Source organism: Scardinius erythrophthalmus, assembly GCF_964197995.2.
Source record: "Scardinius erythrophthalmus genome assembly, chromosome: 17".
Lineage (NCBI taxonomy): Eukaryota > Metazoa > Chordata > Actinopteri > Cypriniformes > Leuciscidae > Scardinius > Scardinius erythrophthalmus.
Genome location: NC_138237.1, coordinates 27,365,176 through 27,382,753, shown reverse-complemented (window position 1 = coordinate 27,382,753; position 17,578 = coordinate 27,365,176). Strand labels below are relative to the sequence as shown.

Below are 17,578 nucleotides of genomic sequence, written 5' to 3'. Positions count from 1 at the left end.
GAATGCTTTTTGACCATTATTCATATATCATATTAGAATGATTTAAATAACAATGAAAAGTAGCCTACCTATTAATTGTCAATAAAGTGAAATTACTGAACTTAAATATACAAGCTTGATAAAAATGCTTGTTTTAGAAGAAAATTTCAGATGGCACTCAGAGGCTTTTGCATCATGAAGTCTTCATATATACATATATAGGCCTATATGATCCGAAGTAAGTTACTCGCTACTTGAGTAGTTTTTGCATTGGATACTTTTTTACTCTTACTCAAGTAACTATTAAGATTAGTACTTTTACTTTGAGTAAATATTTCTATAAGTACTTGTACTTTTACTTGAGTACAGTTTTTGGATACTCTACCCACCTCTGTTCATCTGTCTGTCTTCATTGATTATCAAGGTAATTTCACTCAGAGCTATCACAAAATTAAAAACCATTACAAAACATTACAAGAAATAAAGTCTTTATTTATGATACACTGTGAAACAACTGTAGCAAAATACATTAAAAATATTTCAGTAAATAATTAATCTTAAAAACACAATTTAATCCCAAATCAACATTACAGTTATTTATACTTCAAAACGGTTTATAATATCACATTTGGGTAGGCTGAATATTACTGACTGGTTACTAGCAAATACATTTTCCTCCATTATTCACATGTACATTTTTTTAGCAATGACAATAAAGTGCACAAATCACTAGATGGTGATTACAATGTCCAGAAGCTCATGGAAATCAAGAAAACAAACTATTTAAGACATAACATCAATGCGTACTAAATTATTATAACCCCTTCCAGTCTGAATAGAGCCGTCGGTTCTCTACAACCCAGTCAACAAACTGACTGACGCGAGCATAAGCTCCAGGCCGCTGGGGTCGCCCACAGCCGACACCAAAAGATGTCGCCCCCACAAGAACCCAATGGCCAGCCTCTTCACACATCAGCGGACCTCCAGAATCCCCCTGTCAAGAGCCCACAAAATATGCCAATACATAAAAAAAAATAATGTATGCATAAATATGTATGGATGATTCGCTGCCTCCAAAAGTAGGTACTACATCTGACTTTGAACTAAAAAAGGACGTTCTATGTATAGTATATATAAATCTGACTTTATATATTTCACAATTCTAACTTTATTTCTCACAGCAAACTCGCAATTGAGAGAAAAAAAGTCAGAATTGTGAGTTTATATGAGGCATGTGAAAAATTGTTCACTATTCTTGATCTAATTAAATAAAAAAATAAAAAAAGTAATATGAAAACGTATACTATATAAAAATTAAAAATGTCCACACCTTACAGGAGTCCACCCCACCCACGGCATACCCAGCACACAGCATGCGGTCTGTAATGTTGTACTCAGGCAGCCATTCCTGACACTGTGTGTTGCTTAAAAGGGGCACAACAGCTTCCTGTAACACATTAGCTACGTCGCCTGGAGATCAAAAACAAACAGCTTATACACGACCATCCAAAAGATTAACAACTCAAATCTGAAAAAAAAAAACAAAAAAAAACCTGGAATAGAATGCACAAATGTGTATATCTGACCATTTTCAGACAGCAATCCCCAACCAGCAATAAAACACTTTCTCCCTTCTTCAATCTGTGCTCCAGGATCCGGGAGGCAGATGGGCTGAATGTAATCTGGAAGAAAAATCTTTTTAATCCTTGGCAAATCTGACAACAAAATATGTACAAATCATTTTACATTGTTCTGATATATATCTCTGTAAGTAGTGGTGCAGCAAACAACTGCAAAAGCCAATGAAAAAAAGTGTTTAAAATGTCAGTAAAAAAAAAAAAAAAGGCTACATTTTATTTGTTTTTATTTAGCAAAATGTAATTTATCATTTTATTTTGCGTTTGATTTTTTGGGTGAAATAAAACTTTAACAATATATTTCTGACAAACATGTTCCCCCTCATTATGGCCACCAAGTTGAGATCATATGACAATCCAATTATCAGCAGTGTTGTGGGTAACTCATTACAAGTAACTTGAGTTACGTAATCAGATTACTTTTTCAAGTAACGCATTACTTTTAAAATTTACAACAAAATATCTGAGTTACTTTTTCAAATAAGTAACGCAAGTTACTTTGTCTTCCCATTTATTGACTGACAGCTCTCCTGTCCTCATGTTGAGACAAATCGAAGTGCAGAGGTGTTGTGTGTGTGTGTGTGTGTGTGTGTGTGTGTGTAAACATGATGGTTCTAGACTAAACGTGAGTGTGCATTTACTCATCTCACTTGCACACAAAAAAAGATTCAATATTTCATAAAAATAAATCAAATCAGTGAAACACAGAATCAGAATAATATGCAAACCTCCAATAACTAAGTTAAATAAAACATATTTTTTTTATGCATTTAATCTCACTTTATTGACCAATGTACTTGCTTCTGACCTTCGATGATTCAAAAAATGATAGGTTTGTTTGAGCTGTTCCTCTACTGTACACACGTGAATCTACATTTCCTTCAGCCTGAGGATTATTATTTCACTTTTGGTGAGAAAAGGTCTTTACATTTGCCCAAAAATATAAAAATACATATGCCCTTTTTTGTTATTAAAAAAACAAGCCCAGCCCAGGTGGAAAAAAAGTAACGTAATGCATTACTTTTCTAAAAAAGTAACCAAGTAACACAATTAGTTACTTTTTAAGGGAGTAACGCAATATTGTAACGCATTACTTTCCCCAACACTGATTATCAGACAATTTCAAATGTCACCAAGGCTGCTTTTATTTGATCAAATACAGACAAAACAGTAATATTGTGAAATAGTATTACAATTTAAAATAATATCTTCTATTTTAACATATTTTAAAATGTAATTTATTCCTGTGATCAAATCATTACCCAGTCTTTAGTGTCACATGATCCTTCAGAAATCATTCTAATATGATGATTTGATGCTCAAGAAACATTTCTTATTATTTTTATTATTGCTGCTTCATATTTTTGTGGAAACTGTGATAATACTTTTCAGGATTCTTTGAAAAATCCAAAGTTTAAAAGAACAATATTTATTTGAATAGAAATCTTTTGTAGCTATAAATCTCTTTAGCATATTTAGCCTATAAAAAACTGAGTAAAACCTCAACATTTGTAGAAAAACAAAGCGTTTTGTCTACGTACCTGTGTAGTTGACAGGTGTCTGTAAGTGCATTAGGGCAAAGTCAGACTCCTTTGTTATCCTGTTATAGCGCTTGTGCATGATAATCCGATCTATTAAATGGACTTGTTTGTTAGGGTTATCCGTCCCAAACTGAGAGTGAAGACCCAACACAGCTGCCCAGTTTGACAGGTGAACATTTTTTCTACGGGATCAAAATATAATTATATATAATATAATTAGTCTCTCAGTGCATGTTTTTTTTTTTTACAGCTTCAACTACAGCCATGAATGCTGAGAAGCGCTTACCCATGAACACAGTGTGCCGCTGTTATCAACCATTCCCTGTCAATCAAACTGGCCCCGCAAACATGGCGGCCGAGCCAGTTCAGAGATACTATCCAAGGCCACGACCCTTCCTGGGAATCCTGTCCGCCCACAACTCTGCCTGATTGGTCTCTGTCCATTTCCACATTGGTCTCACGTTTTGAAGGTACTTTACGAACGCCACATGCTAAAACACAGAGTACACAACAAGAGAGGTTGAATTTGTATTGATTAGCAGCATAAGAGCGAATGATACTGTACAAGCTGCGGGTTTCAAACTTACGTTGATTGTTACAATGCAGAGACACGATCTTCTCACTGAGACATGCGTCACTTTAAAAAGACAAAAGAATTTGAAATGAGATTTTATGGGCCAATAAAAGGAGGGGGGTTCAGAAAAGTTTTAATCGTTTACCTGGGTTTCAGATCCAGTGAGCCATTAGCATTCACACTTACAGTAGTAAACGGACTATCTCCATCCATAGTGATGGAGAATGAGGCATTTCCTGACCTAGGCACATCAACAAACATGTTATACTGTTTTTTCTTTTTTTCACAATAGGTATTATTCGATAAACTATTGTATGCTTAACCCTATAAAGCCTGTAACATATTTGATACACAAATTTCTAAGATATTAAAGAAACTTTGCTGTTGTACACAATCTTCCACATGCCTTCTATCCTATGATTTATAGGTTATACCGTTTTATCATGTATAATTAAAAAATGTCCACCTTTAGGTTGTGGTACATGTGTCTTTTTGCTGGGAAATCTTTACTGATTTTTATAAAGGAAACAAGAATAACCATATTGATAGTAATATTGCTAGTAATATTCCAAGTTAAACACTTAGGTTTACTTAATTATACATATTTTTTCTTTAGAAAAATCTGATGTATAGGCTTTTGAGGAGAGTTTATTTGATAATTTCTCAATCATCATTGCACTGCATTATATGTTTTGCCCCCACAATAAAAACTACAGAGCTTTGATCATAAAACTAAGCATTTAAATTATAATCCAATATATTATATATTTAAGAAAAATGTTATTTTTATATAAAATATTTATATATAATATAGATTTATAAATATATATACAGTATATACATGCAAATATTTCTTAAATATATACATGCAAGTGTGTGTGTATTTATATATACAAAATAATTATACACAGTACACATATATTATGTGAACACAAACTTTTATTTCGGATACGAGTAATCGTTGCCCAGTAATTTAATATGATCTTAGTAAGACATATTATTGGGAGATTAACTGATTTTTATATTTATTGTATGTAGTCTGCTATGCTGATCTCATTCATTTACATTAGAATTTCATATAAACATTAGCCACTGCAAAAAATTGCATATTTTTGGTCAGTTTGGCCATCTGAATAAAATGTTGCTGTTTTTTCATACTCGAGAATAAGTTCCTTATTCTCTTATATCATACTATATGAGCCATAAAAGCCTGATGTATCAAATACGATACTCGAAAAACATATGCAATTTTTTTTATTACTCAAGGTTTCACAAATTTGATTTTTCTTTCATATGTCTGTCTTCACATGGTTAATATTATAATATGCTTAACATATTCAATGGTTAAGTGTTTACCTGTAGCCCAAGTAGCGGCAGAAGAAGTCAGATAGCTGAGAGGTCCAGTCTTCAACACATACCGTGTAAAGATCATTCTGGACCTGAAGTCTCAGTCGTTCAGTTCCAGTGACATTAGCTTTCATTAAATGCACTAAAATACAACAGCCTGTGATCAGTAGCATAAACAGTGTGATTTGATTAGTGAGGTTTTGTTGTAGTTTGACTTGTCGATTTACCACAGTCGCCTTCATCGGAGCCATCTGAGCAGTTTTCTACACCGTCACACACACTGGCATTGGACACACACACTCCTGTGCCGCATTGAAACTGTCCAGTGGGACAGGGATCTGCATATTCATGAGAGTTTTTGCAGTTTTTTAGGTCATCTCCATGTTATTTTACCATTCGCATACTGTACGAAGAAGAAAACTAACCTGGTTGGCCAATGTTAAGGCCTGCGCTAAAGTTGGCTAGAAAGCCTCTGTCATTCCCAGAGGAGTCTGTGGAAAGCATGATGGTCACCCGAGAGGTTGTGGAAAAGAGATCCGGGAAGGAACGATCACCAGTTAGGACACCTTCAGTGACGAAACAAACATTACTACATAAAGATCCATTTATTTTCTGTGCATAATGTGCAAATAAACATTGACATAATGCAAAAGTAATGTTGATTGATTATCATAGCATATTATCAGACTTTCGTATAAATGGTCAATGAAATATTACAACTATCAAAATATACATATCAAAAGTTTGGAGTCAGCAAGATTTTTTTTTTTTTTAAATATATAAAAGCAATGATGCATTCAGCTGATCAAAAGTGTCAGTAAAGACTTATACATTGTTACAAAACATTTTTTGAACTTTCTATTCATTGAAGAAAATATTTATCATGGTTTCCACAAAAATATTAAGCAGCACAACTGTTTTCAGGATCAAAAATAATAAGAAATGTTTTCTGAGCAGCAAATCTGCATATTAGAATGATTTCTGAAGGATTATGTGACTCTGAAGACTGGAGTAATGATGCTGAAAATTCAGCTTTGACCACATGAATAAATTACATTTGAAAATACTGTATATTAAAACAGAAAACTGATTAAATGATTGATCAAATATTTTACAATTTTAAATATATGAGACTTCTTTCAAAACATTTTGAAAATCTTACCGATCCCAAACTTTTGAAAAGTAGAATATATTTTCTTTTAACTGAAAAATCTATTGAAATCCCCATTACCTATAATATAAATGGTGTGTATATATATATATTTATTTATTTTTTTCTTTCAAAGATTCATGTCTTCCTAAAAGAATTACCTAGCAACTCTGAATACGGCTCCACTCCATCCCGAATTTCCAAAATGTCATGATCCATCTCTAAAGCAACGTCTTGAAAATGTAATTGTATATTCTGTCCTTCCTTAGCATGTAAAGTCCACATACCTAACCAAGATAAACCATAATACTCAAAACATTATTAAGATAGGGGTGTAATTGTCCATTTTTTATAAGAATCTTCCATGAAGTATTCTGCATTCTTTATGATCATGGCTGAAAGTTAAATAAATCTATCTACAGTTGTACTTACACAAAGCGTTGTGTCCATAGCCATTGGGGTAGTTTGGAGAACTGAATGTTGAGTTTGACTCATACAGATCAAAGGGTCCCCCACAATCCACTATTAGAATTAAATTACATAAATGTAACTCCTTTACAATTTTGTGCTAATTAACATAGCATTTGCATGACAACAAACTGGCACCATTGTGAAAAGGGTCTATTCACAGATCTTGCCTTACCTGGTATGGGAGGGGGGGTGGTGGGAGGCGGGACAGGGGTTGGGTCAGGGGGGGCCGGTCCGCAGGAACCAGGCACTATGCTGATGTCATCCAGGGCGATATCATTCAGAAATCCCGCCCTCTTCTGCGCTTCAAAAACCACCTGAGACAGACAAGAAACAGGCAAATGTACTTAATGACTTTTTAACCGTTTAATGTTACGAACTAAGTTGATTTGTACATGAACTGACCACAGCATCTGCAGTGATGTTTAGTGTGGCTTGAGCATAGTTCCAGTTGTCACCATAGTTCCCTTCTTTCTGGAAGAGGACCGTGACGGATGAGCGTTCCTCTGTTGTGACCGTCAGACGCCACACCTCCTCCCCGAACATATGGTACCTCAAAGAGCACAGGTACATTCATCAAATGCTTACAAGGGAGTTCAATGTGAAAAAGAAGTACACCTCAGCATACTTTTAAGTATGAAATAATATACATTAAAAGAAAATACTTAAGTGCTAATCGCTAAAAGAATGATGAAAATGCTAAACTAAAATACAATTTAATGTAATTTCTATCGAAACTTGCATGTCGTGTATTTAAAGTCCCTTGTAGTCAATGATTGTATCCCTTAAAACTCATCTTTGATCACCAAAATTACATTTAAATGTTTTTTTTTTCCTTGAAAATGTTTTTATTTATTCCTTAAAATAGCTTGAATGTAACTCTACACCCTTGCCTCATTTAATATACGCGGTTCTATGAATATGCAAATGATCCCTGCCTCCACTCACTCACACCAGCTCAGAGATCCACTGGTTGATCACACGTCGACATGATTGGTTACAAGGTAACTGTCTTTGGTTCACTGCAGTTTTAAGGCGAAAATGTGGTTTAATAAAAAGAAGTGTACTTCTATTGTATTCGGGTCTGTTTTGACATGCAAGAGGAACATAATTATTCTTTTTTTAATCCATAGTTTTTAGTATGAAGATCAATTTTGTACGTTTGTTGAGATTGTCAAAATACACTTTTTTCAGATTTTTTTAACAAAAAAAATATTAAGAGATATAACCAACTAAATTGTTACACTTTTAAAATAAAATGACAAAAACAAATTAATGTCTTAATGTGTTTGTAGAGCAAAAGTTCATAGACCAAATAGTCTAAATTTGAAAAAGGAAAGAGGGATGGGGGGGGGGAGGAGTTCACATTTCACTTTGCTGCCACCTATTGATAAACCATTGCAGCATGAAAAGGAGATTCAAGCTGTTTATCATCATTTTTTCATATGAAAGTAAAATGTCATGCAAGTAAAATTAATATATTTTGTTTGAAAACAGTTTTGAGCAGTCACGAGTTATAAGTTTCAATTTATAAGTAACAAATATGAGAATTACCAGTATGAACTATTTCAGTTAATGGAGGTCATACTGGTAATTCTTTATGATGTTACTTATAAATGTAATCTAATGATATAGTCAAATAAAATTTCTCATAAATACTGATTAAAATATATTTTCTGTTTTTTGCTTTATTTCTTGAAAAAAAAAAAAATTCAAAGAATTGAATAGCATGGTAAAAAAAAAACAAAAAAAAACATGGTAACGTTCAAAATGTCAAACCTTTTGTGCATTCACTCATTAATGAGAAGTTACTGATTAGATACAATATGGTTTTAGTTGAAAAATATTAAGTTATGATTGTTATTGTTTTTTTCTGTTATCTCTGTAAAGCTGCTTTTAAACAATCTGTATTGTAAAAAGCGCTATTTAAATAAATGTGACTTTTATAAGCTAACATTCCACCGGGTCCAAACAGACCCTGGAATGCAAAAGGTGTATGCAGTTTTTAATGAATTAGGAGGGAAAGGACACCAAAAGATTATTAAAAAAATTATTTAAAATGATTGAAAATGTTTAATTTGGCATTTAAGTACACTTAAAGGGATAGTTCGGCCAAACATGATATTAAACCCATGATTTACTCACCCTCAAGCCGTTCGAGATGCATTTGTCAATCATTTTTCAGACGAACACATTTTCAGTTATTTTAGAAAATGTCTTGGATCTTTCAGTGGTTATAATGTGAAGTAATGGGGTCCACTCCTTCAAGTCCCAAAAATGAGCATGCATCCTTCACAAAAGTAATCCATCCGGCTCCAGGGGGATAAACGAAGGCCTTCTGAGGGTAATCCGTACGTGTCATAAAAATAGCGGTCGACGCGCGTTCACGGAGATGGATGCTGGCGTATGACGTAGGAGGAGCGCAGGAAGCGTCGTGACGTAGAACGAACGTAGAGATTTGTTTTGCTCTGCTCTCTGGCTGCGCTGTCACGTTCGTTCTACGTCACGACGCTTCCTACACTACGTCCTACGTCATACGCCAGCATCCATCTCCGTGAACGCGCGTCGACCGCTACCGGAAGCCAGTTATTTTCGTTTATAAAGTTTTAAATATGTATATTTTTATGACACGTACGGATTACCCTCAGAAGGCCTTCGTTTATCCCCCTGGAGCCGGATGGATTACTTTTGTGAAGGATGCATGCACATTTTTGGGACTTGAAGGAGTGGACCCCATAACTTCACATTATAACCACTGAAAGATCGAAGACATTTTCTAAAATAACTGAAAATGTGTTTGTCTGAAAAATGATTGACATATGCATCTCGAACGGCTTGAGGGTGAGTAAATCATGGGTTAAATATCATTTTTGGCCGAACTATTCCTTAAATGGACTTTTATTTCATTAACATTATAATATCTGCAAGTACAGTTTTAAAAATAAACTTTTAAAATCTGAAGCACACTACAAGTGCACATTCAATACAATTAAGCACACTTCTTTTTCACAAGAGGTGGAAACATACTTGACTACTACCTCTACCATTGCATCATCTTAGCCCATTTTAATTTGCATTTATAAGACACATTTTTAGAAAAATGTGCATGTATAAGCTGAATGTTTCTAAACGTTACCCCTGATAAAAAACTAACCAGAATTGCAGACACATTGATTCCTTTGCAGGAGTCAGAGGAAGACTGTAGATACGGAATTTTTTATCCCAACTTCCAGGAGTCCGAGGGGTCACAATGTAGTACCCTATGAGATAAAAATATCATCAATCAGAAATCTAAGTATTATAAAACATTAGACAGCATACATTTTCAAGTATTTGCTAACAGCAGATCAATTCTATGTATAGTATTTCATAGCATAGTGTATGAAATGGCACCTGATTGGTTGTTGCCCATTGTGTGATCAAAGCTCGGGCCAGTGTCTGGTGGAGAAGTAGCGCCTTGTGCTCGAATCCAGTCGCCATTGTCATCAAATTCTTGCCTCCAGAGACACAAGTCCTCTTCAAACGAACAGTTTATCTTGTCTTCATCTAACAAAGACCATAGAGTTCAATACAACTTCAATATGATTTTTTTTAACTTATTAAAAGTTAGCATTTTTGCACTTAGGAAGCTTAGCAATGGTCATGTTGAAGCCATGCGACAGTGGTGTAGTTTTAGCTTTTACTTCTGCCGATCGTATTTAGACTTTAAAATTCAGTAGTGTTCATTTGGGAAATTTATCTCGAGGAACAGAATGTGTAAGAATCAAAATCTTTTCTTGGTCACAACTTATTTTTTGCAATAATCCAAAAGCCAAATGGAAGAATCCTATGGGGTTTTTGTCGAGAGAACCAGGGTGATGCTGACAACAAAAATACGTCATCACTGCAGCACTCGATTAGCCTGACTACGTCAGACTTCGTACTTCCGCTCAATTTCATTTCGCTTCTGTACTCAGTCTGAGACCGCGTCATAGCTTTCCGTTTTCCTCCGGCCTCAAAACAGCCGGCCAATCAACGAACAGAGGGCGGGCTGAGAGCCGTGACGTAGACGCTGATTGTACCGTGGATGCATAGATTTACTTCACATAATCTGCAAAAGTCGTTCACAGCCATGTTCACTCCGGTATTTCGCTCGATGGTTTTGTTTTCGCATCATACATGTGTTTACAGTGGAAGTTAGATGCGGCTGAGCATGTGCATAACACACGCCATAACCAAAAGTTATGTGATTGGCTTACGGGTAACCAATGATTTTAAGCTTCAGACTAGCGCCCCCAGGTGGTAAAGAAAACGTTTTTCTATTACGGAACTCCAGACTCTCTCTACGAAGCAAAGCGAAGTAGCAGAGTCTGGTATTACCAGGCTAGCACTCGATATGTGTTGTCAAAAATATCGATATTTCAGTATGTATTGATACTGAAATATCTGAAACGGTTCCAATACTCCTTTTCTGCAGTATCGATAGGCTGATACCAAACTGCGCGTTCTCACTCTCTCTTCTCTCCGACAGCGAATCGACACACATCCGCATCCTCTTACTCACTCGTCACATTCGCAACGGTTGAATAGTGCTTGTATTGTGCATAATTTTAGTCATCCCTGCAGGTTTTGAGCTCACACCAAAAGCGCGCACACCACTGATATATAGTGCAAACAGCTTGCGAGAACGAAATTGACTTCTTTTTCGTGGCTTATTGCGCTTAAACGGTCAAATACATACAAAATTATGTCATAATGTCCGTCTTTCTGAGTATTCAGGTAAATGCAGTCAGTTTTGGAACGTAAATAGTTTTTAAAAAAAGTATTGCATGTTGTGTAACAGTATATTGGATCTGTGCATAAGCTCTTAAAGTGACAGCGGGCTAATAAACCTGCTGCTGTCTGTCATGTTAATCAAAGAACAAAAGACAAAGAGAAAATCACTCTCTGCTCTTGATTGAGTAACTTTTGTAACTTTAATTAAGCATTAATCTGCATTTAACTTTTTACATTTGATTACTTTAATTTCAGCAGTATTTCTTACCTGAATACTACTGTTAGACCCACCTGAAAAACTTAAAGCCATGTTTACTTAATTTGTCTCTTTATGCTATTGTATATTTGTGCTATCGTTTGCAATTTGTTTATTTGTTCTTATTTTATTACTGATTCTTTACTTATGTAGTTCAAGCAATTCAAATAAAGCCTCCCTGTAAGCTATTGCAACAAAATTACCCAAATTATCAAAAAAGTATGAGATCGAATATCGAATATCAGTATTTTTCAAGATATCGTATCAAAGTTGGAAATTCCAATATCGGTACAACACTACTCTGTATGCCTCTGAATAAGGTATTTCCACACCATTATTATGTCGAACATTCCATACATGTTCAAATAACATTGATTCAATGGCATTTATGGTATTTTCAGGAAATCAATACCCACTAGAGAGCTCACTGATGTTCTCTGCCGTGTAAGTAGCATTGAAGCCTTGAAAGTTAATGATGTAGTCTGCGTTAAATTCAACAGTGGCTTCATGAGACAACAGCCAGACGTCCCCTGGTGACGTTCCTGAGAGAGAGTCTGAAAGACACAATCTGATGTCAAGACACTACTTAAGAAGTCAGAAATCTTAATGTAACACTGTTTGTCGAAACTCACATGTCAATGTTTTCATAGGGCCGGTGCCCTCATATAGCTCCAGAACGTCAATATCTTGTTCCGTATGGAAAGTGTGAAAGACTATTTTTATGGCCATGCCTTCAGTCACTCTGGGGGTGAAATAAAAGACTATGAGTTGGTGAAATCTCAAAGTATGTCTAGATGTATCTGATTATTGTATTACCGTATAATCCAGAGGCAGGCGGTGGGACTGTCATAGACCTCTGGGAAGTTTTTAGAGTGGAAGGATCCAGTCGAACCAAGCAGGAGAAACTGGCCATCACACGTTGTTGCTATGGAGTATAAAAGACACACAATACTGTATCTATCACAATAACTGTATCTATTTCCGCAGTGGCGTGTAAAGCAGTCAGTCCTACTAGCCACTTTAGCGGGTTGAATATTACTACATAATATATACATTTTTTCAATTGTAGTCTTTTAAAAAGACATCTGAAATAATAAACTAAACAAAAATATAGATTTTTCGATACATATCGATACTGAAATATCTGAAATGCTTCCATTACTCATTTTCCACAGAACAGATTCACGATACCAGCTGTGCTTTCTCTCCGACAGAGAGTTACACACAAACCCGCCTCCCCTCACTCACTCCTTTCATTTGCTCCGGATGAATATTGTTTCTGTTACAGGGCTTGAATTGCGGTGTGGGATTTCATGTATTGCGCATAATTTTACTCATTCCTGCAGATTTTGTGCTCACACCCAAAGTGTACGCACATAAAGCCTCCTCTCAGTACTAAATTGAGTTCTTTTTCGCTGCTTATTGCGCTTAAACAGTCAAATACACACATGGTAATGTCAAAATGGTGACCAAATGTCAAAAAAGTATTCACGTAAACACTAAGTTATGTTTCAACTGAACGTAAACAGCTGAGAAAGAAAAACGCATGTGTAACAGTATAATGGATTCGAGTGTCAGGTCTTAAAGTGACAGCAGCCTAATACACCTGCTGCCAAATTATGAGATAATATAAAAAATATCTATATGGCAGTTTTTCCTCTTGGTATCGATTAGGGCTGGTTGGAATATCGATACACTATCCTCTACTATCGATACTTTAAGAAAAAAAGATTTTTTTTTTTTTAACGGGTTTAAAATGACGTTAACGTCATCAAATCCCTCTGTGTCAAATGATCTCCTCAGTTCCAGATCGCTGACTCGCTGTCTACAAAGAGAACAGTTGTACATCATATACATTCATACGGCCAAGCAGGAGAGCATGGCGGAAAACATGAGCTTGCAGAGCCGACGTGTGTGTGCACTTTGGTTTAGGGGTGTGCGACGTCAAGATTTTTGATCATGGACGATTAAAATGTCTCCACGATGTGCCTTTGAAGAAATATCGTAGTACCGTGTTACAGTGCATTCTATCAGTTGCAGTTCTGGCGCCTCTGTCTCAACAATGCGACGCACATTCACATCACATGTTAACGCAGAGATGGACTTACACTCACGGGACACTGCAATTCACAAAATGTCATTATTTGCATGTGCTTTAAAGCCTTGCTGATTAAACATTTAATTTGCGTGCTGATGCCCTGTTTTAACATGCGCTTTTCTGAGCATGCACACGCAAAGCTCACAGGCACTAAAAGCCTGTCAAACAGCATCTAGATTCTGTTATATTTGAGTCTTATTGAGTCTGCCCACTCCCTATTAAGTCATATTGTACCGAATTGTGGTTGTAGTTCCACCAGAGTTCCACTGGGGGCGATCGCCCATGAGTGCAGAGTGAATGGGAGTCTATGGGGCTAGACGGCTAAATTTGTCTCTTTCACCCGATTGCCGTTGAGAAATCTCAGATCTAAATGTAGGTTTTGCAAGTTCAACATGGGTTATAGATCGAAAGTTGAATGAACGAGTACTTATGTCCTTTCGATTTCTTACAGGTTGAGTTGTTGTTGCCCATAACACGCTAGCATTCTGCTAATGAATCAGTCCTTCACTGATTACGACCAGAGATACCGCTTGATGGCATCGTGGCATCCGAAGTGGGACCACAAACAAACAAAACAAAAACTCTTCTAGCATGTGTATTTACCTGTGTCAGCTGTGTTGTCGATGCCTCGAGAGAAAAAAAAGTGCAGAGCGCGAAAGCACCAAAGTGACTGAAGGATCGTACGATGTGTATGACGTCACTGACACTTTAAAAGACTTTTTAAAGCAAATAAGTGACTCTAAAAAATCTAACACCCAGCAATGTTCTTTGCATCTCCTTTCGAATACAATATTCAAATTACTAGACAAAAAACTATATCCTGAGAAAAGTGGATTTTGATGGGTATAGTGCCATAGACCTCCATTCATTCTGCACTCGTCCAGTGAGCGCCCTCATGTGGAATCAGAGTGGAACTGCAACCATTTCAGAAGCCGGAAGAGTGAAACTTCTTGCCTTATTAGACATTCTCTGGTGAAAGCAAATGTTTGAGAGGAAATTGGGTATGCATCATATGCCTGTATATTAGATGTGTCGCGTGCCGGTCTTAAAGTGACAGTACCCTAATAGTAAACATGCTGCCGCTTGTCCTTAAAGGGATAATTCAACCAAAAATGAAAATTCTGTTATTTAGTACTCTCTAATGTTGTTCCAAACCTGTATTAATTTCTTTTCTTGTGCTAAACACAAAAGAAGATATTTTGAAGAATGTGGCTAACCAGACAGTTGCTGTTCCCCATTGACTTCCATAGTATGAAAATATATTCTATGAAAGTCACAGGGGACTGCAACTGTTTGAATACACATTCATCAAAATAACTTTTATTTTCAACAGGAGAAATTTCAGTTTTATACATTTTGTGGGATCTTCATTTTTAGTTAAAAGTGTTCAGTGACACAATATACAAATAGCTTTGCTAATAAACTGGAATGGAAGTTTTTATTTTTCTGATGAGTTATCAATATAATGTGATACACATACCACACAGCAAGTTGTTTTTTCAACTATTATTTTTTACATTTTTCTTTTTTTCTTTAAAGTATTGCAATATATCGCAATATGTATCGTATTGCAATATATCGTGAGATATCGTATCGTGACACACGTATCCTGATATGTATCGAATTATGAGCCACTTGCTGATACCCAGCCCTAGTATCGATGTCAAAATTGTGTCCAGTGAAAATGCTGAGTGACAAGTAACTTTGGAAAACCACTAGCCACAGTGGCTGGTGAGCAAAAACGTTAATGTCAAGCCCTGAGTGCATATTTTCAAAGTAAATACTAATATTTAAATAAAACATAATAAAAGGGTCATAAATACATACCACAGACACTCTGATTCTCATCTGAGCCATCAGAACAGTTTTGTATTCCATCACAGAAGTCAGATTGAGAAATACATGATGAATCATCAGCACATGCCTTCTGTCCATCTGGACAATTCACTGGAGTGACTGATGGATGATCTGTTAGAAAATCAACAGAAAATCTGTTATCTTTCACAAATATGCAATATGAATAACATTAAAAAATAACTATTTTCTGTTTTAATGCATTTTTGTAATTTATGTAATGTAATTTATTCCTATGTTGGATGATTTTCAGCATCATTACTCCAGTCTTCAGTGTCACATGATCCTTCTGAAATCATTCTAATATGCAGATTTGATGCTCAAGAAACATTTCCAATTATTAATGTTGAAAACAGTACATCATTTTGAGCAATCCATGATAAAAACATTTCTGGGATTCTTACTGTCACTTTGGATCAATTTAATGCTAAATAAAAGTATTTTATTAAATTTCAAATATTACTTTTGAACAGAATATATACACTGACATGAAATACTTTGTGTGACATGTTTCGCCATGGAATAAAAAAAATGTACAAGATAATTGTGACTTTTAATCTCACAATTCTGACTTGTTATAAACCCGCAATTGCAATTGATAATGTCAAAATTGCTGGATATAAAATCGCGATTGCGAGAAATAGTCAGAATTGTGAATGACTTTATTTGTTGCAATTGCGAGTTTATACCTCACTATTCTTTCTAAAAATTGTGAGATATGAACTCGCAATGGCAAGTTATAAAGTCTAATTCTGAGGAAAAAGATCTTTATAACTCGCAATTGCTAGCTTATATCTAACAATTGCAAAAAGAAAAGTTAGAATTGTGAGTTGTAAAGCCGCAATTACCTTTTTTTATTTTTATTTTATTCAATGGAGGAAACAAGCTTCCATAATTATTTAATTATGATAATCAAAATAATTAAGAGATTAAATGGAATTCGTCACATTTGAATTCGTAAAATTCATTTAAAATGGCACAAAGATGATTAACAATTGTGAAAATTTAAAGATTCCTACATTCCCTTATACATTCATACAAAGTATTTTAACCAAACATTTTGGTGTTGATAAAAAAAATAATAATCTTTTAAAGTAACTTTTATATTACATTTTATATACACTTTTTTTTTGCTTTTCATAACATGAATTAAATACAATTGTAACAACCAGAATTGATGTCTGTCACTGTTACCATGTCATGATGACCTCACAGCACACACTGCAATAACACACACAGCAATAAAATATAAAACATAACCCACCTGGTTTTGTTGTAGATGGTCTCTGGGTTGAAACTGATTTATCTGAGGGTATATATTAGGAATTGTATACAATCAACTGAACTGTTAAACAATCAACTGAACAATAGTTCAAACGAATTGCCTATATTAAAATGAACTAATTAAATGAAGAATATATGGTCAGATGGAGATCTTCAGATGACTAAGAAACTGTAGAAATGTCTTGTTATATTACCTGAGACCTGCACACTGCTGATGTCAATCACGAGTCCATCATTTCCACCTTCACCCCGCTGTAAACCATCTACTAACTGCTCCTGCGCCGTCTCAGAGTCTACAACACCTCGGAAGAGGACGTCAAAGTGCACGACCACACTGCCTTCGCTGAGAACAACAGGAAAAAAACAGACATAAAACTGGTGACAGACATTGACACTATACTTGAGAAGCTCAACTATATAAAATAAGATATTTTTAGAGAATATATCCTTAAAGGGATATATTATATATTTTTATATACACACCATGTAACTTTTTTTCATTCAAAATTGACAAAATGTATATGAAGAGCGAGTACACAATGAATCCATCTTCCAAACCATGTTTTTGTCTTATCCTGAATCACTACAGTACTGTATGCCTATGATTAATGTTTTATTCAGAATTTCTGACTATT

General features: G+C 35.2%; 1 protein-coding gene across 1 annotated transcript in view; it reads right to left on the bottom strand.

Moving 5' to 3' along the window:
• Positions 1-793: 793 nt before the first annotated feature.
• The window catches only part of tmprss15 (transmembrane serine protease 15), a gene marked incomplete at its 3' end in the record, with an annotated part of 26,293 nt that continues 9,508 nt past the window's right edge, over positions 794-17,578 (bottom strand). The window contains 22 exon segments of the mRNA XM_081391491.1: positions 794-973; positions 1,310-1,449; positions 1,566-1,661; positions 3,158-3,339; positions 3,444-3,648; positions 3,745-3,794; positions 3,877-3,972; positions 5,088-5,220; positions 5,306-5,416; positions 5,504-5,644; positions 6,390-6,515; positions 6,661-6,750; positions 6,872-7,013; positions 7,102-7,249; positions 9,851-9,956; positions 10,090-10,242; positions 12,124-12,261; positions 12,340-12,449; positions 12,524-12,632; positions 15,633-15,761; positions 16,924-16,965; positions 17,138-17,286. Of these exon segments, the coding sequence (XP_081247617.1) occupies positions 794-973; positions 1,310-1,449; positions 1,566-1,661; positions 3,158-3,339; positions 3,444-3,648; positions 3,745-3,794; positions 3,877-3,972; positions 5,088-5,220; positions 5,306-5,416; positions 5,504-5,644; positions 6,390-6,515; positions 6,661-6,750; positions 6,872-7,013; positions 7,102-7,249; positions 9,851-9,956; positions 10,090-10,242; positions 12,124-12,261; positions 12,340-12,449; positions 12,524-12,632; positions 15,633-15,761; positions 16,924-16,965; positions 17,138-17,286 (2,776 nt within the window).